This window comes from Bombus terrestris, chromosome 14 (genome assembly GCF_910591885.1).
Source record: "Bombus terrestris chromosome 14, iyBomTerr1.2, whole genome shotgun sequence".
Taxonomy (NCBI): domain Eukaryota; kingdom Metazoa; phylum Arthropoda; class Insecta; order Hymenoptera; family Apidae; genus Bombus; species Bombus terrestris.
Window position 1 is genome coordinate 282,590 of NC_063282.1, and position 18,020 is coordinate 300,609.

Below are 18,020 nucleotides of genomic sequence, written 5' to 3' on the forward strand. Positions count from 1 at the left end.
CATTATCAATATGATAATACCTAACGCAATATAAGGCCGGAAGGGGAGGGTATACGGAATAACATAAGACATTGAAATTACTTTACGAAATTTCTTTAATTAAGTGAAGTCACATATTTTGAATTTACTTATCTTCCGGCTTGTTAAATACAAGAGTATAACCGCATTTCCCACAATAATGACGGTCTTCCATTGCAGCCATAAAAACACCTGCTCCACATTGTTCCATGGGACATTCTCTTCTCAGACGATGAATTTTTCCATTTTCATCCACCTGTTTAACAATATATTTAAAGAATTTGAGCAATAAAATTTTGCAACTTTTAAATAATAAACATAATTTCTTCATATAAAACTTGTTTAAACTTTATTTAAAGAACTGTATTTTGCAATCACTATTGTTTTGAAATCTACAGAACCCGATTCAAAATACATATAAAGTTATAACGCGTGCAAGTTTTTTATGAGCAATCATACATTCAACGAGAGCAAATAAAACGAGTCATCCAATCATTTATGAGGCAATTAAATCGCAATATATACAAGGTGTTCGTGTAATTAGTTCTCGGCTACAAAGATGAATTCAATGTGACCTCCTATACGATAGGGTTTAGTGCCTTAAAAGTGCAGAGACAAAGGGAACATTTTAGAAGGTTTGTAATTTCTATAGAATTGTTATATTCAATTAGTTAATCATTGGATTAACTTTAACTTAATGATTTTCACTATATATATTATTCCAAGTTAGTTATATATTATTTAGCTATGTATTAAATTAAAGCTAAAAGAGTTATTAAAATACCTTATAAAATTTGAGTACAGCAAGCTTGACCTTCTTCTTCTTATGCTTGATTTTCTTTGGGGTTGAATAATTCTTCTTCTTGCGCTTTTTAGCTCCACCTCTTAAACGTAGCACTAAATGTAATGTAGATTCCTTCTGAATATTATAATCTGATAAAGTTCTACCATCCTCTAATTGTTTTCCAGCAAAGATTAATCTTTGTTGATCTGGTGGAATTCCTAAAATTTAAACACAGATTTGTTTAAAAAATTATTTAAGAAATATTTAATGCTTTGAGGACTGTATGCTCTGAGAAGTATATAGCCTGAATTCCCGCGTATATTTGGAGTGATTGAAAAGATTCAAAACGACTAATATTATATTTAATATATTAATATATTGATACAGTATTACTCAAGCATTTAATGTAAAAACACATTTATAACATTTTGTTTATAGCATCCATTGCTTTTTTTTTTACTGTTTTATTTATCAGTAGTTAACATTTTTATAGCATACCACGTGAAATATGTAAGACGCGAATTCGCGTCTACAGTCCTCAAAGTGTTAAAATATGTGTTTAATATAGATTGTTACCTTCTTTATCCTGAATTTTTGCTTTAACATTTTCGATAGTATCTGATGCCTCGACCTCAAGAGTGATAGTCTTGCCTGTTAAAGTCTTCACAAATATCTGCATGGTGAACGTTTATAACTGCAAAACATACAAAAAATTTACGTGTTTTATTTGTAGTTTCAAGTTCCGCCTTCAAGATAAAGACCTATTTATATCATCTATAATTATTTCATTAAAAGTTGTACGAAAAGATATTTAAAAAACATAATAACAAACAAGAATTTACATTTAAACAATTTTTATTACAGACATATTATCAGCATACATAATGTAATAATTCAACAAAAGGAATTTATACAAGTAATACAGCATTGATGCAGCCATCGTTTTCAGGATTATTTGTAACTTGAGCATATTTTCCCCATACTACTTTTCCAGATTGAGTTACAAGACCTAATTCTGAAATATTCACTTCGATAATTGTTCCTTTAGTAATAACACCTAAGCTTGTATACATTTGTGAACTTGGATTCTTTTTAACTCCAATAATAGGTAAACAAAATGTGGCTTTTAGTTCAGGATGAGTTACATGTGCCTTTTTGAAACGGAGTGCCATTGGTCTAATAAATCTTTCGAATTTTGGTGGTTTCCTAGTAAAGTTCTCACCGACAAATGTCACTTTTGTTACCATTCTTTTCCAAGATTTGCGTTTAGATTTTCCACTTCTCATTACTTTGAAGACTTCAGATTCTGACTGTGTTTTAACTTTAGGTATTGGTACATCCCATTTTCCAATTTTTTCCTTACGTTTCTGTTTTATCATATTTGACAATACTTTCGCATCTTTTTTAATGTCACGATCCAATAAATATACAGGTAGAGCTCCTTCCGGTACATTGGAAGACTTTTCTTTCACTTTCTTTACCATATGAGATTTAATCTTCTTTTTCATTTGGATCTTTTCATTTCTCCGTTCTTTATTGAAAATCTTTGCTTTTATACCACGCAAAGTACGAGCACGTTCTGCACGTTTATGAGGCTCGCGGGCCTCTCTTTTTCTTTTCCTTTCCTCATAATCTAAACGTCGTCCATATAGTTTACGATGCCTCTCGATATACTCGTTCTGTGGCATGTTGTATCTTCCTCTTTTCTTTATAAATTTCTCTTATCTACAAAATAATTCTTTTTCCGTACAAAAGTTTTTAGGAAAGCTAAGGCTGTACAAGCCAAAAAGGTTTAAAATCCAAAAAAAATATTATACGTATCGTCCCAAGAACTTACCTTACAAATATCGCATAATTTATATTTTAACAATAATCTACTCTTAAAATACTTTTTTATAATGATTAGAAAAAAATGTATTACTTATCATTAAAGTAATTAATGTTTTCCCAATAATATGATAACCTTTCTTTATTCAATTACAGATTTAACAACTCATTTTCTCTCTCTGTTTATTGCAAATTATGTATGATACATTGGAAATATTTATTATACACCTACCTCCTATATTTTTTTATTTTCCAGTAATTTGCATACACCGTATTCCGATTGTTATTCAATAACACTATATTTTCATTATCCTCGATATCCAACAGTTTGGTATAAAGAAACGTAGATATCAAAAAGATAATAAGCAAACAGAGGTAGGACTATAGCATCCGTACTTCACGCTTTTGTTCGATATAACGTCACTACATATTAGAAACATTCATACTTTAAAAAATCCTTAATTTTTAAATAATTTATTTTACGGAATTATATATGACGTTAAATTAAATTATATATGATGTTTGTAACAGCTACAAGATTGTGTTCACGAGATTTCCTTGGAAAACACACAACCACGTTTATTATAACGTGCCATGCATGTGTGCAACTTCTTTCATGTTATAAATATTGAAATATTACTATTAAGAGTATTATAACAACTTTTGAACTTTTTAAGAAATTTTAACAAAACATCAAATATAATCAGTTAAACAGATACTGGAATAATTGCAATTTATTAATAATTTTAAACATTTCTAATTTAACGTACCTTCGTCTACTCCATACACCTATGAAAAGAAATTGAAAGACAAGACAATCTAATGTTGAAAAAGAAACAGCGTCATCTGGTGTTATGTTACTTAAGTATCTCATATAAAAAATAATTAATATACTAATATTTATTAATTAATACAGCATTTACATTATTATAATAGTTATAGTAATCCAATTCCACAATTATAATGACATATATTGCAAAAAAAAAAAGAATAGTTTGTACGCAAATGGATACTTGGAACCCAAATTAATGATAACTTTTTGTCACGAAACCTAACTATGATTTGACATCAACATGTAACATTAATAATTTTTTATGTATTAATACATCTAACATGGAAAAAACATAAAAGTTTATAAATGATAAACAAGAATGATCTATTCCCAATAAATATTGTTATTGCAGAGACATAAAACACAGCATCTATTATACATATGCTTAATGGACATGCGCGAAACGAGAAAAACGAGCGCGAAATTTGAAACTGGATACCATTCGTATTTTTGAGTACGAAAAATTTTAAGATTTAAGAAAACACAGATAAATTTACACATTTTAAACTACTTGAAGACATATATATATTTTTCTTTTTACACTGTACTTTATTACTGTTGAGGTTGGCTGATAGAAGAACGAGTGGATGAATTTGTAATAGAAAAATATATTGAAATAAGTAAAGGTACAAGTATAATAAGTATAATGTATAAATTTATGCTGATCCGGATCCTTAATCTCTTAGTGTTACAATACAATAGAATCGATAGGCAGCACGTTCATATATATATATGTCGGAGATGAAAGAATACTGGAACCTTCCCTTCGGAACTTTGGGAAGACCCCTAGTATTGTAATTTAGATTTCACCATAGCCGAATTAAGAAACTGTTGTCATTCGATTCGACTGTATTTATTTGAGATTTATGATAGTGAGCTCGGGCTCGAGGCGACAACCAGTCGCCGAACGTAGTCGCGGTCAAGGGATGAACGTTTTATCTAACAGAGGCATGAAGTAACTCTATAGCTTTCCTTAAAAGAAATACTTGGGACGGGGCACGACAGTAAACTACGTTCGGCGACTAGTTGTTGCCTCGAGCCCAAGCTCACTATCACAAATCTCGAACAAATACAATTGAATTGAATGATGACAATTTGTTTAATTACGGCTATGATAGAATCTAGATTATAATGTTAAGGGATTTTTCCAAGGTTCCAAAGGGAAGGCTTCGGTGTCCTTTCATCTCCGACACATATATAGCAAAAGGACATTACCAAAAAAGTTAACCTTGTAGCTCTAGCTAAGGGCTACAAGGAACATAAATAGGAATCTATTTATTAGTTCTTTCGTTCTTAGACCTTGTAACTTGAAACATAATTTGTACTCAAGGGCACAATAATATGGACCTCTCCTTATTTAGAATATTTTTATTTCACTAAATTTTATTTTCTGTGTAATAGCGGTCTCTAGGTCGCGGATATACATAAATAGAGATGTAAAGTTTTTCTTGAAGTAATTACTTCAAAAATTACAAATATTCATTCTTGTAAAAAATAATTATAGATTTCATATTGGTCAATAAATTCTATACAGGGCGATCTCTCTTTCTAATCCACAATCAGTTTCTCATTGAATAACGCATGTCATGAGTTACAAATTTTACTATTATAGATGTTATCCCTAATGCCAATTCTTCCTTATTATAGTATAAGAGATCTCTAAGAGACCAAATATTTTTTAAATTAAGGTACTTAACTATTGATAGTGCTAGCTTTTCTCTTTGTTCTGGAGTAGTTTCGTACAAAATGATATATGGAACAGATTTGATTTCATGATATCCGAAAAATGCTGATAGAGCACTAACAACTGTACCAACTATAAATAAAAATTTATTGTTATATTGAATAATTTTTATATACAACCCAAACAAATAAATAATTAAAAAGTAAATTATAATTAAATAACTACCCACTGCAAGTCCGATTGGTCCACCAATTAATCCACCAAGAAATGCTGATCCACCGATTATTACTGCATATTTTCCACAAGAACTTACGGTAACCTTCATACTTTGTACAGCTGGATACTGTAAAACTTCTTTTAATAATTCATCTGTTGGAAAATCCATTGTAACTAAATTAAACAGAAATAAAAAATTAAATAAATTTTAACGACTGTTCAAAACGCTTTATGATCAAACTCTGTGTTGAAACGTCCAATTCTGCAACTTATATACACTTTGCAACTTGCAAAGTGATAAATCCCATCTATAATTGTAGAGATACAAAGATAGAGTGTGTTAGTCATATGTATCGAGGAAACGGATGGATGCATGAAGATAGGAAGTCCGTATAAGTGGATACGATATGAGGATATAAACAGAACGCTGCGTAGAGGTTCCTTCTATCCTCGTTTGATCAGGCATGAACACCGATGCTGTTCATTCATCGTTGAGTATCATTACTGACGTATAATCTGTCCAACGAGACGATGCAGTAAATGTAAAGGAAATTTCATTGACTACCCAATTAGTAATACTCAAGTTTCAATCATTGAACAGACTGTATATATTTACTATACGAATATGCGCATGCATTATTAACGTTTATCCATCGTTCTATCTCTATTCTTATATTACGCTTTCATCTCGCTCACGCATACTCACTCTATCTTCGTATCTCTATATTCTCATAATTGTCATCGTAATGAATAATACTGTCCAACTGGACAAATTGTAAACTACAAATTAAATAATAACAAAAGAAAAAAAATAATAATATGAATAATATCTACCTAGTGATATAATACCTGCTGTTGCTCAACCCTTGGCTCTGCTTTTCCTAACTCAAAACTTAATAAATAAAAAATTTCTCAATTTTAGCAATTTTTGGCAAGATTCAGTTTTACAATGTGTAATTTTATGAGGACTTAATTAGGAAATGTTGTGAGATTGAGATACATCTGTATATTTTTTATGGACATAAGAATACATACGTATACATATTGATATTTTTCTATACATTATTTATCACGTCTAATTACATACGACCGACGATCGAACTAGCGCATGCACTGCCACAGACGCAATACTATAGGCAGAATTTACTCTAATGATACCGTTTATATAATTTACTTTTTCCTAGTAGTGTTTATACTTTACTGTTAATAATTGCATAGATTAATTCTATCCTTAATCCTGAAATATCAAATCTTTATATGTAAAATCCCTTAATTATACGCAACTGTTTGTAAAACGTTCAAACATTAAGAATTTTGTGATCGTGTAAAATCTTATGTTTAAGATAAAAAAGATTAGAAAAATCATGATTGTCTTTCCTGAATTACCAGAATGATTAAGGCACATTTGCTGATAGTAATTGTTTCGTTTTGATAATCTTTTGCTACTTATATAACTATATAAAATATTCGAATAGAGAAGAAAATAAAGTATTTTATAGCTGATCCTTGTATATTTAAAAGAGTAAAGATATATAGACAAAATAATATGTGGGAAGATTAACATAAATAAATTTTTATTTAGACAATTTTTATTAAAAAAAATAACATATTTAAATTATGTTTATAATTAGCGATGATAAATGTTTTACTTATTATTTACAATTAAGATAGCTTTGGTCACTTTGCCTACGGTGCAAATATGTTAATGGCACAACAAGACGACTATCTTTACTTTTATAATATTCATTAAAGTCTAAACGTACACTTAACAACTGTAAAGACACATCTTCGGCTGATGCGAGCATTATAAGAAACTTTTTCACTCTATCCTGTTAAAAGAAAATAAAATTATGTTTAAGTAGAAGAAATTGAACGTTTCTTATTATAATGAATAAGAAAGAAGTGAAAGTGTACGCAATTTCATGATTTATTTTACATATTATATTATGCATATATATAAGCTTATATCTAGCTTAAGAACCACTATATTTGAACTTAATTTGACAATAAAGAAATAAAAGAAATATTTGTAATTAATAATATAAATGACATATTACCTGATATGTTCTCGAAAGCAATCTAAGCTGAATTGAAAGTGTGTTTAAATATTTCGAAAATGCGGCTTGACGTTTGGTAATTTCTGCATCATTAGTTTCTGACAAATCTAACCGATTTGACATTGCTAGAGTTACATTTAATGTATTGTTATCCTTTAATCGTGCTTCGTACTCGTGTGTTGCACGTGTAAGAAACGTTTCTTCAAGATTTTGTAAGTCTAAAATTGGGCCATATACGGAACGTAAGTGATCCATAAGTTCCTGTCGAAAGTAGCATTTATATATTACACATATATTTGTTTGTTTTATATCAGAAATGTCAATTGTAAATTTATTACAATTAATCTGAGCAAATATTTCTATATAAGATGCGTCAATAACGGGGAAAATTATAGAAGAGCATAGAAGAGGATTACAATAAGATAATAATTTCTTAAAAAGTTATATATGTGCTCACCTGTGATCTTTCATCTAACAGTGTACCACGTCTTACAGCATCTATGAAATGATTATGTGCTGTGATAATATCATCCAATGATGCTGCTTGTGCTAATTGTTTTGCGAATGCATCCCAAGAACACTCGATTACCTTAAAATTTGTTAATGCTCTTAACAATTTAAATTAATCAAAACAGTTAATTAGAACCAAAATTAAAATATTCTATCTTACCTCAAATAAGAAAAAATATTGCATTTGATGAACCAAATGAACCATACTACTTGTAATTAAATGAATATGAGTTTGAATTGGCAATACTTCAGGCATTTTACGGAACATCTTTGCTGAAGTTATTTGACGTTTCCAAATTGCAGATAATATAGATTCCATTCTTTTTGCTCTCCATAAAGCAAAAAATACAGTCTGATATATTTGCCTACAAGGTTCTAAAATCTAAACAGATAAAATATTCTTATTCGTTTTGTTGTTATAAAAAAATGATATTTCAACGCCAAGATTTTTAAAAATAACCAAAGAATATTTTAGTAAGTTCTCAAGCAAATTTAGGATACACTCTATTTATACATTTTATTGTTAGTACTGATTACTGAATGTAACGTCTGTTTTTAAAAGATACAAATTATTTTCATACCTACCGTTCCAATAGGACCTCCTACATTATAATCCAAAATAAAAACATCCCATCCCCTTTCATTTTCCGAAGGTGCTAATAATCTTACATCAAGTCGCCTATGTATATCTAAATCATCTATCTTTGTAACAGTCGCTCTTATTCCAGTTTCCAAAATAGAAGAGATGTTGTGTGGATATACAGAACTGGCTGGTTTATCTAATTCTGGTCTACAATATAAATACATTAATAAAAAATAATTCAAAGATTAGAAATAATAGGAGGAATAATAAAAGATAATATTATTTACTCTAATAAATGCATAAGGTATTGAATGAAGTTTCCTTGTCCTAATAACAGATAACCTTTGATTGCATGTAAATGTTCCATGAGGTGATACTGTTTTGTTAACACTTCAACTACTCTAGTTGAAGTCTCTTTATAAGCTGTGTCCATCATCGTCTGTAATCGACCATCGGGGTCCATATCGAAAAGAACGTCAACTAAACAACATGTAAATTTTGCAGAAAAATGTACATACATTTCATAGAGAAGATTACAAAACATGCAAGGAAATTTCAAAAAATTGTCTTTCATTTATAAGTTAAACGATTTCCAATCGTTGTAGTTCATTAAAGCTACAGGAGATATTGTATATTATTAACAAGTAAATAAAACTTATTTTGCCATGTAATGCTGTTACGCTTCTTTTCTGTACAAGATCTACAATCCTAAATAATATCTACTTCAATCAAAGTTATCGAAGTTGTTATAAACAAAATATATATCCTTATTAAACAATTCTAATTTATGCTTTGCTTTGATAACTTTATAAAACTGTACAATTGTATTATAATATTCGCTAAAATCATATATATTTCATAGTTTTGTTGCAGAAGATACATGCGGATATGTATATAGAATAGTATGAGTAAATGTATCGAAATTTATGTATCTATTTAGCAAGGTTTTAATTATCACATATAATTACCTTTATATTCCTCGCTGAAATTTTTGAACATTTTTGTATGTTTTCCTTGCCATGGAGTAAAATCTTTGCATACTTCACGCAAAAAGTTAATACTTTTCCCTGTCCCTAAAATTTTTCTAGCTTGCATTTTTGTAATAAAAGATGGTAACATATTATTGCGAACTTGATATTTCTCATGCCACATTCTCTCTCCAGTAATATCAGCACAAGCTTCAATGAAAAATTCTCTATACGGATCATCTAATTCACCGTCTGCAATCCATCTTATCAACATATTGTACAGAGGATCACAAACACTTTGCAAAATCCTTTTAACTAATTTTTTTACACTGGCATCACCGTGGTTACTAAATTCATATACTGCAGAAGCTAATGCACCACCCTTTTGTCCTTGGCAAGCTCTTACTATACCTGCTAGCCATTTTAAAGTTTCTAAAGGATCATATGCCCAAAGATGCAAATGGGACAGTGTAACTCTGTATATTCCTGATTCAGATTGAACTCTATTACACATTTAAATGCATTATTATTTATAATAAACTGATAGAATATTATATGTCATCGCATTACATTTTTATCAATACCTGCTCACTTCTTCTTGAATAAGGGCTATAAACCTGTAGTATTCCGATAACTCAGAATGTAACGATGCAATAAAACTATCAGCCACTTGGCCACTCGAAGCAACTGACATTCTTTCTAAACCTTTTTGAATTATGTTATGTAAATATCCAAGTTCACTTAATCTCAATGTAGCTTGTTTCCGTGGCCTGTCAATGCTAATCATTGGATCTATTTGGAAACCATAATTGGAGTCCAACTTTAATATCTTTCCTTCAATACCTAGGAAAGAATATATAAGATCTTGAACCAATATATCTTCTGAAATATACTCTTCTCCATATATTTTATTAGAACTGGTCAAAAAATCTCTTGTATTTTTGTCTGTGTTATTTATAGATACAATTTGTGGTGGTGCAGAAATTTCAGATGATTGTCCTAAATGACAAAGTATATTAAATATTAAATATTGTAAATTGCATTAAAATTTTAAGACAGTTAGGAAATAAAAGATGATCTAGATTGTAAAAATATATTGCTTACCACTAGTGGACGCAGAAGACGAGCATAAACCTAATTTCAAATCAGGAGCTGAGAAAACTCTATCCCTTAACTGCTCTGTTGATTGACACATGTTTAACAAAAATATCAGGATTTGTGCTCTATTCTTCAATGACTAAACATATATAAATATATATAAATGGTAACCTGTCATTTTTAACAATATAAACAATTTTCTTTAAACTGTCATGATACGATTATCAAATATTTTATAACTGTATAAAGAAGTAGATATATAATTAATTTTAAAAAATTATATTTATGTCATACCCCAGATCTTAACTCATTATATAATTTATCAAATTGTGCTGCATCACATACTGATAACTTTTCTCTTATTTGACTTCCTACAGTAATTTCGTCTTCATGTAATGTTTCTACTCCTTGGGTTGATGACAATAATCCAAGGCAGAAGCGCATCCACTTTCTAATTAGTTCTAAAATCATTGATTCAAATCGTATATGTTTCTTCGAATGATTCTTACAGTTTCATTAATGAAATATTTGCACTTAATACATAAAGTTTATTGTTGTTTAATTACAGGATTTGCCATTTCATTCTTAATAAACAAATAAAATTTTAATGTTCTACCGTTTGTTTACATTTATACAGCAACTTTTAATTTTGTTGTATAATTATAGGATTTATTCTCGTATGTAATAATAGCGCGAAAATACCTATATTTTTGCCTTACTTTAGTTTGAGTTAATGGGAAAACAAAATGAAAGTAAAAAGTAGAGTAGAAACACCTTGTATACATCGAAAAAGAGCCAAATAAACTGAAAAAGTATACAAGTAAAAGTAAGAAATATTTGGCTTATAATTGATATTATTTAGTAAAATATTTTTCGAGTGTAGGAAAAAGCTAGAAATTACGTTTCATACCTGGTTTTTGTTCCCCAAAAAGTGAAATAATCATCTTTTGAACGAGATTACCAACAGTTTCAGCCTCCATCATGCTTGTATATCGTATTTATTCCAATAACATTTAATACTGTTTCATTCATTCAAACTCTGTACATAAACTTAAAGTTATGACATTCGAACCGTCACTAAATAATAAAAACTTCTTAGTATTGCTTCGTGTAGCCAACAAACGTAAGTACGAGAACTAGTTTTATCATGGAACTATGATTATATAGAGTGAATACGACTTGGCTTTCCTAATGTATTTTAAAAGAACAATTTATATAAAATACAATAAAATAAAAATTGTACTGAAAGAAGATACATATTACAATAATTTTTTTAAGTTTAACCTATTTTCTTTACGCCACATACTGTAAAATTTAGTTAAAATTAAAATTAGAATGTAAATTATTTATTAAATTCATTTTAACATGAACGATTTAATATTGATCATATGTATTCTTATAGAAAATAATAATGTGCTCTAGTAGAAATAGTAATAGAATGATTAAATTCCTATTTCATGTAACCTAAATATGAACAATAATTTAATAAACATATGAAAGAACATATCAAATTAGTAATGTATTACTACTAGTTTAATTAAAAATAATACGAATTAATTCATTAATAATATTAATTTGAGTTAATAAAAATTACAAATCATTTTCGCGTTTATAAGTTTTTAATAATATTGAATCGTAACCAAATTATTAAAATCTTCAAAGATGGGATTTAAAGATGGATACTAATGGTGCAAGCAGATAAGTATCAACATGGACACTGGAATAATGCTTCACGAATGCCTCACAATGGTCAAATAAAGTGACACCTAACCGAAATCTATATCAACTATAAACAAAAGATAAAAGTTAGACTTGTGTTACATGTTATTTTATTCGGCCGCCAGCAAACATATACATATATATATATATATCAGTGTGCTACGGATGCGCGTTTATGGGCATATAATTCACTGTAGCGGTACTAACACTGTAGTTTACGAATATCTCGAAAACTAGGCAATATATAGTCGATTATAGTCGATTATATGTATAAGAAAATGTTGCTTAAAATGTTGATTTCTATAATATATTTCAAAATCATTGAAATCGAAGGTGCGAAACCTTTTCTGCAATTTCATCAGAAAAGTTAAAAAAACGAGGTGATTCCCCAAAACGAAGTTTAACCGATTAAAGTGTTTATTTTGTTTCTGTAATTAATTTTCCGTGAGCTTTCACTTCAGTCATTTACTTGCCAAATTTTCGGTTCTGGTTATTTCAAAATCATGGTATATGCCATGTGTGATCGGATGCGTTTTAATCTCACCTTTTTAATGGTGTAAACAAACAAACAAACAAACAAACAAAGAAAAAAAAAAGAAAAGAAAATATGAGATGTTCTGCTTAAAAAAACGTTACTATTAATAAAATCTCACAAGATATGAGACCTTGAGATGATTTCTCAGAGTCTGATATACTCGAATACAATACAACACTCATGAAACATTTTTTTGTGTTGTGACAAATAAGAAAATAATTAAGGGTGGCATAATTAGATGGGACACCCTGTATATTATAAGATACATATTTAGAACAGTTTGGATAATTACTATTCTACTGTAATACAATCAAACATTGATTTCAGTAGCAGTATAAAGGAATTAAGAATAATATTTCAATATACTTGTGATTGTAATATTGCTTTTTGTAATAACAAACAAAAGGTTTCATTAACTTCTTGACATAAAATATCTGCAGATTTATCTCCTAATGCTGCTTGTGCAGAATTAACTCTGCCAAGTTGTAACAGCAAACTTGTTGTATCCTCAGCTAGTGGTGGAAAAGCTAAGCATATACGCGTTAATGCTGATAGCACAGGCATAAATAAAATTACTCGATCTTTAGCAGATAATACTCCTAGAAGTGTTATCAAAGTGTTGATGGCTAAACGAGAAATACTTAAAGCTTTTGGTAAAGCATACTGAATTGCAAGATGTGAAGCTAAATCTACAGCAAATATTTGCTTTTCTGGTTCTGGCTGTGACAGTAATTCAGGAATCCAATCAAGACAAATATGCATGGATGGAATACCAGTAACTGTAATGGGTAACAGCTCTCTTGGATAACCCTATAAGCAAAGGTAATACTAAATTACTACAAATTAAATATTTATATAGTTTATGATATATATTATACAGAGTAGACAACTTTCACCGTATCAATTATTTGGTATTTCTATTATTTTTAGAAATATGGAAGAATATGTAGAGGACAAAGGAGGGATAATAGAACTGATTGAAAGTCGGGATTTATTTCAGAGAAAAGAACCTGACTCTAAATGCGAGAAAATCAAAGGTAAACGAAATTCAAGGCAAGGGATAGAAAAATGAAGCAGTAGAAATGGAAATGGAAGCAGGAAGAATTAGAGGAGGTGAGAGATATATTTGGGTTATAGAGTCATGAGGAACGGTGGTCAGGAAGTTCTTGTTAGAGAAAGGGTTAGGAAGGCGGCGGTGGTAATAAGGTAAGTGGGCGGAGAGGGGGGAGGGGGAAGATTTGCCGGAAAAGAACATATTCGGAAAAAGCTAGTCGAAAAGGATATAATTGTGTTCTGTATGGTGTGTGACATTTGTGTGCAAGCAGAACATCGTAATCCCATAGGAAGAGCAGTGAAGATTATTATTATTACTCTCTCTCTCTCTCTCTCTCTCTCTCTCTCTCTCTCTCTCTCTCTCTCTGTGTGCGTGCGCGCGCGTGTGTGTGTGTGTGTGTGATACGTAAATAATTAATATTCAATATTTAATATTTTAATAAGTAAAAATAAAAATAAACAAATTTGGTTGTACATACTTGAAAATGAACCAATTTAGCCAATGATGGGTCTGCTATGAAGACTTGATGCAAATATGAACAGATTATACTTTGTATTTCTCTCAATGACCACATCTGTCCGGGTGTTTCTCTATCTTCTGCTGTCTCCAAACATGCTTCTAATAATATTTGGACAGCCGCACTTTCTTGTCCTGCCACTAATGCTGTTCTTAAATCTTCTCTTTCAGCTTCACTTGATAACTGACCAATCTTTTCTATCAATGGTTTGTCTTGTATATGTCTGGATAACTGAGATCGAGAAGCTGCTAATGCAGCTTGTAGAATTCTAAAAATATTTGTACCAATGAAGTACCAATCGATAATAAGTAATTGAACGTTAAATATTTTACGGCTTACTCAATCTCTTTTTTACCTTAAAATAACGGACAAAATTGGAGCACATCTAAAAACTCTCGTATCACATCTCAATACTTGTAATGGATCTAACACAATATTTTCTTGTGTTAAAAAAACATTTTTTACGAGAGAATTTTCTATTAATAAAGCATTTATTGACAAAACCCATAAGCATCTTGGTAGTACTGTATTTAACCTAAGCCATACTTGTTTATATAATTCTGAAAAATTATGATAAATGAAAAAAGTTATTCTTTCAAAATATTAATAAAAGTATTAATGTTATTTATTGTAATTTAAAGTATTAATTTTATTTAATTGAAATAAATTATGTACCTTGAATGTACCTAGGAACTCTTGGGCTTACAGTTGCTTTGAAATAATGAATTATAACTTCAGCATGCGGCCAAATATCAGTTGGTTTCATTGACATTAATTGTCTTAATAGTCTTCCTGTTCTTGAAGGACATGTTTGGATATGCGAAAATGTTTCAATTATCATGATATCAGTAATTTTTACATTCTCATAATTTGTTACTGTAGAATCAATGTTGATCATTTCATTATCAAGCCAATCGTCTACTAATGAAAGATGAGGGAAATGTGTTGCTAATAATCTGAGAAGAGGTGAAAATAATCCAGCATAATTCATTTGATCTCTTTGAACCAACTGAAGTAGGTATTTTATTGGTAACTCTGATAAAAATTCAGTTGAATATGATTTAACTTTCCTATCTTGTGATATAAAGGTATGCATATTAGATAATCTAACATCTTCATACAGTAATAAGTAATATAACAATAGTAATTGTGATGTAAGAGAAGGTTTTGAAATATCGATATCCATATTATTATCTGTTTCAGTCTTGGGGACACTGTTGATATTCTTAAAATCAAAATTTGCCCCGAATACGCTATTTTGAAATACTCTTCTAATTTCATCTTCAGTAATTGGTTTGTTTGTGTGTTCTGATGTTTTATTATTTGTCACTAAAATTGAATTGACATATACTTCGACTAAAGCAGGAAGAACCGGATGCAATGGTGGTACACTGTTACAAATTTGTTTATAAATCCAATTTTTTATTGGCACTCGATGTTTAGCAAATGCTCTTGATTTCAACAATTGGTGAATACAGTGTACAGGCAAAAATCCTGGGATATTTGCATTTAAATTAGCTGTTACTGGTACTTTTACAGCATGAGAAGTGACAACTTGTTCAGTGAATATCTCTTGCATAAAAATTTGCTTCATTCTAGTTAAATTATTTGGTCTAATTGGTATTTTCATCCCCAAAGTTGCACATACGAGTTCACAAATAGCTGATAGTTGATTGCTATGAAAATGTATTGCCATCAAAAGCAACATTTCTCCAAAACTTGCTGTTACACCACTAGCACTTTCAAAATAAGCTTCTTCACGTACAAGCCATTGCACCCATTCTATACTTCGCTTTTCAAGATTATGATGGCCTATTAATGAAGAACATGCGATAAGCATACAAAGGCCTAAAGAGACAAATCTCACACCAGCTGGTGATGGAGGAGGATGAGATGTCAACAACTGCACTATCATTGTTACTTCATCATCTTGAAATTTAATACCTCCAATGCCTCTTAATGCACAATAAAGGCGCAACAATGCACTAGCTTGAACAACCTGACTTTCTGGTAGTTGGCCTGCATTTTGAGATGTTATTGCTTGCAATCGTTTTAGCAGTTCTTCTCTTAAACATTGTAATGCTGTATGAGATTCCCATTTACGTTTTTGACCATTTCTAATGAACATTGCAATCCATGTTCTTACTTGTTGATCACTGCCAAGCAATAATCCTGATACAAAGGCAACTATATCACTTTCTGCCAGTGTATTATTGATATTTTCATGTTCCAAGCTTAATGTAATCGCTAAAGCAGGCATTCTACATAGTTCTACACACTTGGCCCTTATTGCTAATGCCTGGCTTGGATTCATTTGACATAACATTGTCAAAGCCATTGTTCTAATCCTACCTAATGCTGATTCTTCTTGCCTTTCTCCATTACCTATCAAATGTGCACAAACTTCGGAAAAACTATCAGGGATATTAGCAACTATCCAACAAATTATTTCTGGACCGTATTTAACATGTAATAATGTTTCTGTAATATCCAATATTGATAAAACCGTTGGTAATTCTGATAGTGCTACACAAATCACATAACTAATCTCTTCCATATAAACTGCATTATCAAATAAATCAGACTGTTTAATTTGAAATTCTTGATTTTTCTGTTGCTCCTGTACTTGAGAAGCTATATATAACAGTTCACTTAGGACTAATCTAATTCTCCTGGTAGATTCACTGCGCTCAAATTCTAGAGCAAGACCACTTTGCAGTGACTGAGCAAGTACACTATCCCTTTGCAAGCTTCCCATCTTTTGTCTATAAAAAGAAGCTTATCATTTTCATAAGTATAGTTTATATATTTCATAATATTCTTATATTAAATGATAAAACATACATGTCAACAATAGAACTAACCTTAATTGTTGTTCCTTTCGAACATCCGTTTCCAAAGCATGAAAGTCAATAGAAAGCAGTGCAATTATTGAATTTACTGATTCAATGCCAGATAAGATTGACAGGACCTGCTTTCTTTGTTCTACACATTCTTTTGTTACATCTAATGGAGATATAAGACTCATTCGAACTAAACACGGTAGAATTGGTCGTATTTCTTTGTGAGGACACACAGCTAAAATTCCTATATCTACATTTTGTATTGCAGTAAAAATTCGTGGTAATACACGTGTATTTTCTTGCATGGTTAACTTATATTATTTACAACTGCTTAAAATTAATAAAACACGAACACTTTACACCATGAAATTTGTAAACTAGTGTAACTGTACTTTTACTTATATCATAATGTGTATGTTTATATTAAAACTGAATTTATATATTTTGAAGATAAAATACTTTAGGATTGATACTTCGACTTAATGAAAATTGCTTTATTCGAGTCCGACTAGGTTAGGAAGCATGAGTCTGTCATCCATATTTCTATCCTAATTATACTGTCACCTGTAAATGCACGGTCGTCTGTCTTTAAATGTAAATATGTACATATACGGAATTAGATGAAAAAATTACTTATAATTTGTTGACTAGCCTATATAAATTTACTTATGCGTAAAACGAGATTAAAATCACGTTTCATTCATATGAGAAAATATGGCAAGCAAACAATAGAAATATTAAAATGGGTAAGATATTTTGTTGCATAAATAGCCAT

The 18,020-nt window shown here is 30.1% G+C and overlaps 5 protein-coding genes and 1 long non-coding RNA gene across 12 annotated transcripts; 1 reads left to right on the forward strand and 5 right to left on the reverse strand.

Annotated features, from left to right (window-relative positions):
- Window positions 1-77: 77 nt before the first annotated feature.
- LOC100644076 (ubiquitin-40S ribosomal protein S27a) lies at window positions 78-3,464 on the reverse strand. 2 transcript variants are annotated; one of them, XM_003400381.4, is made up of 4 exons: window positions 3,400-3,464; window positions 1,379-1,496; window positions 803-1,020; window positions 78-274 (listed from the first exon to the last, which is right to left on the reverse strand). In XM_003400381.4, exons 2-4 carry the CDS (start codon window positions 1,479-1,481, stop codon window positions 125-127), a joined length of 471 nt encoding a protein of 156 aa, XP_003400429.1. In that variant the 5' UTR covers window positions 1,482-1,496; window positions 3,400-3,464; the 3' UTR covers window positions 78-124. The 2 variants fall into 2 exon arrangements, with proteins under 2 accessions (XP_003400429.1, XP_003400430.1); XM_003400382.4 differs by lacking the exon at window positions 3,400-3,464 and adding an exon at window positions 2,862-2,997.
- On the reverse strand, window positions 1,640-3,003 carry LOC110119145 (ribosome biogenesis protein NSA2 homolog). The gene is made up of 2 exons (XM_020866447.2): window positions 2,862-3,003; window positions 1,640-2,527 (listed from the first exon to the last, which is right to left on the reverse strand). Exon 2 carries the CDS (start codon window positions 2,488-2,490, stop codon window positions 1,711-1,713), a length of 780 nt encoding a protein of 259 aa, XP_020722106.1. The 5' UTR covers window positions 2,491-2,527; window positions 2,862-3,003; the 3' UTR covers window positions 1,640-1,710.
- A 1,350-nt stretch (window positions 3,465-4,814) lies between the features above and the next one.
- LOC100643952 (protein C19orf12) lies at window positions 4,815-6,790 on the reverse strand. 4 transcript variants are annotated; one of them, XM_012315931.3, is made up of 3 exons: window positions 6,196-6,790; window positions 5,371-5,488; window positions 4,815-5,277 (listed from the first exon to the last, which is right to left on the reverse strand). In XM_012315931.3, exons 2-3 carry the CDS (start codon window positions 5,468-5,470, stop codon window positions 5,021-5,023), a joined length of 357 nt encoding a protein of 118 aa, XP_012171321.1. In that variant the 5' UTR covers window positions 5,471-5,488; window positions 6,196-6,790; the 3' UTR covers window positions 4,815-5,020. The 4 variants fall into 4 exon arrangements, with proteins under 4 accessions (XP_012171321.1, XP_012171318.1, XP_003400428.1 ...); XM_012315928.3 differs by having other exon boundaries at window positions 5,371-5,535; XM_003400380.4 differs by lacking the exon at window positions 6,196-6,790 and having other exon boundaries at window positions 5,371-6,039.
- Window positions 6,791-6,918: 128 nt separating this feature from the next.
- Window positions 6,919-12,351, reverse strand: LOC100650499 (gamma-tubulin complex component 3 homolog). Of its 2 annotated transcripts, XM_003400435.4 has the most exons (12): window positions 12,218-12,351; window positions 11,488-11,616; window positions 10,872-11,038; window positions 10,584-10,716; window positions 10,064-10,478; window positions 9,480-9,982; window positions 8,799-8,991; window positions 8,514-8,718; window positions 8,089-8,310; window positions 7,876-8,007; window positions 7,419-7,679; window positions 6,919-7,190 (listed from the first exon to the last, which is right to left on the reverse strand). In XM_003400435.4, exons 2-12 carry the CDS (start codon window positions 11,558-11,560, stop codon window positions 7,014-7,016), a joined length of 2,481 nt encoding a protein of 826 aa, XP_003400483.1. In that variant the 5' UTR covers window positions 11,561-11,616; window positions 12,218-12,351; the 3' UTR covers window positions 6,919-7,013. The 2 variants fall into 2 exon arrangements, with proteins under 2 accessions (XP_003400483.1, XP_048267831.1); XM_048411874.1 differs by lacking the exons at window positions 11,488-11,616; window positions 12,218-12,351 and having other exon boundaries at window positions 10,584-10,748; window positions 10,872-11,007.
- A 38-nt stretch (window positions 12,352-12,389) lies between these two features.
- Window positions 12,390-18,017, reverse strand: LOC100650375 (integrator complex subunit 2). Of its 2 annotated transcripts, XM_012315927.3 has the most exons (6): window positions 17,879-18,017; window positions 17,267-17,809; window positions 15,078-17,167; window positions 14,758-14,962; window positions 14,364-14,670; window positions 12,390-13,641 (listed from the first exon to the last, which is right to left on the reverse strand). In XM_012315927.3, the coding sequence occupies exons 2-6, from the start codon at window positions 17,548-17,550 to the stop codon at window positions 13,189-13,191; spliced, it is 3,339 nt and encodes a 1,112-aa protein (XP_012171317.2). In that variant the 5' UTR covers window positions 17,551-17,809; window positions 17,879-18,017; the 3' UTR covers window positions 12,390-13,188. The 2 variants fall into 2 exon arrangements, with proteins under 2 accessions (XP_012171317.2, XP_020722105.2); XM_020866446.2 differs by lacking the exon at window positions 17,879-18,017 and having other exon boundaries at window positions 15,078-17,180; window positions 17,267-17,401.
- Window positions 13,511-14,912, forward strand: LOC125386291. Its single transcript, XR_007226303.1, has 3 exons — window positions 13,511-13,653; window positions 13,762-13,868; window positions 13,969-14,912. It is a non-coding gene; the product is annotated as an uncharacterized LOC125386291 (long non-coding RNA).
- Window positions 18,018-18,020: the final 3 nt, after the last annotated feature.

Bases quoted from the DNA above. Each gene is read 5' to 3' on its own strand.
- LOC110119145 (XM_020866447.2), bottom strand. From the start codon at position 2,490: ATGCCACAGAACGAGTATATCGAGAGGCATCGTAAACTATATGGACGA.
- LOC100643952 (XM_012315928.3), bottom strand. From the start codon at position 5,530: ATGGATTTTCCAACAGATGAATTATTAAAAGAAGTTTTACAGTATCCA. The intron at 5,278-5,370 runs GTAGTTATTTAA...TTTTATTTATAG, and splicing joins ACCAATCGGACTTGCAGTGG to TTGGTACAGTTGTTAGTGCT.
- LOC100644076 (XM_003400381.4), bottom strand. From the start codon at position 1,481: ATGCAGATATTTGTGAAGACTTTAACAGGCAAGACTATCACTCTTGAG. The intron at 1,021-1,378 runs GTAACAATCTAT...TTTAAATTTTAG, and splicing joins AAAAATTCAGGATAAAGAAG to GAATTCCACCAGATCAACAA. The intron at 275-802 runs GTATTTTAATAA...ATTGTTAAACAG, and splicing joins CTGTACTCAAATTTTATAAG to GTGGATGAAAATGGAAAAAT.
- LOC100650375 (XM_012315927.3), bottom strand. From the start codon at position 17,550: ATGCAAGAAAATACACGTGTATTACCACGAATTTTTACTGCAATACAA. The intron at 14,963-15,077 runs GTACATAATTTA...ATAATTTTTCAG, and splicing joins AGTTCCTAGGTACATTCAAG to AATTATATAAACAAGTATGG. The intron at 14,671-14,757 runs GTAAAAAAGAGA...AAATATTTTTAG, and splicing joins ATTTTGTCCGTTATTTTAAG to AATTCTACAAGCTGCATTAG.
- LOC100650499 (XM_003400435.4), bottom strand. From the start codon at position 11,560: ATGATGGAGGCTGAAACTGTTGGTAATCTCGTTCAAAAGATGATTATT. The intron at 10,479-10,583 runs GTAAGCAATATA...TTTGTCATTTAG, and splicing joins GTCTTCTGCGTCCACTAGTG to GACAATCATCTGAAATTTCT. The intron at 9,983-10,063 runs GTATTGATAAAA...AATGTGTAATAG, and splicing joins ATTCAAGAAGAAGTGAGCAG to AGTTCAATCTGAATCAGGAA.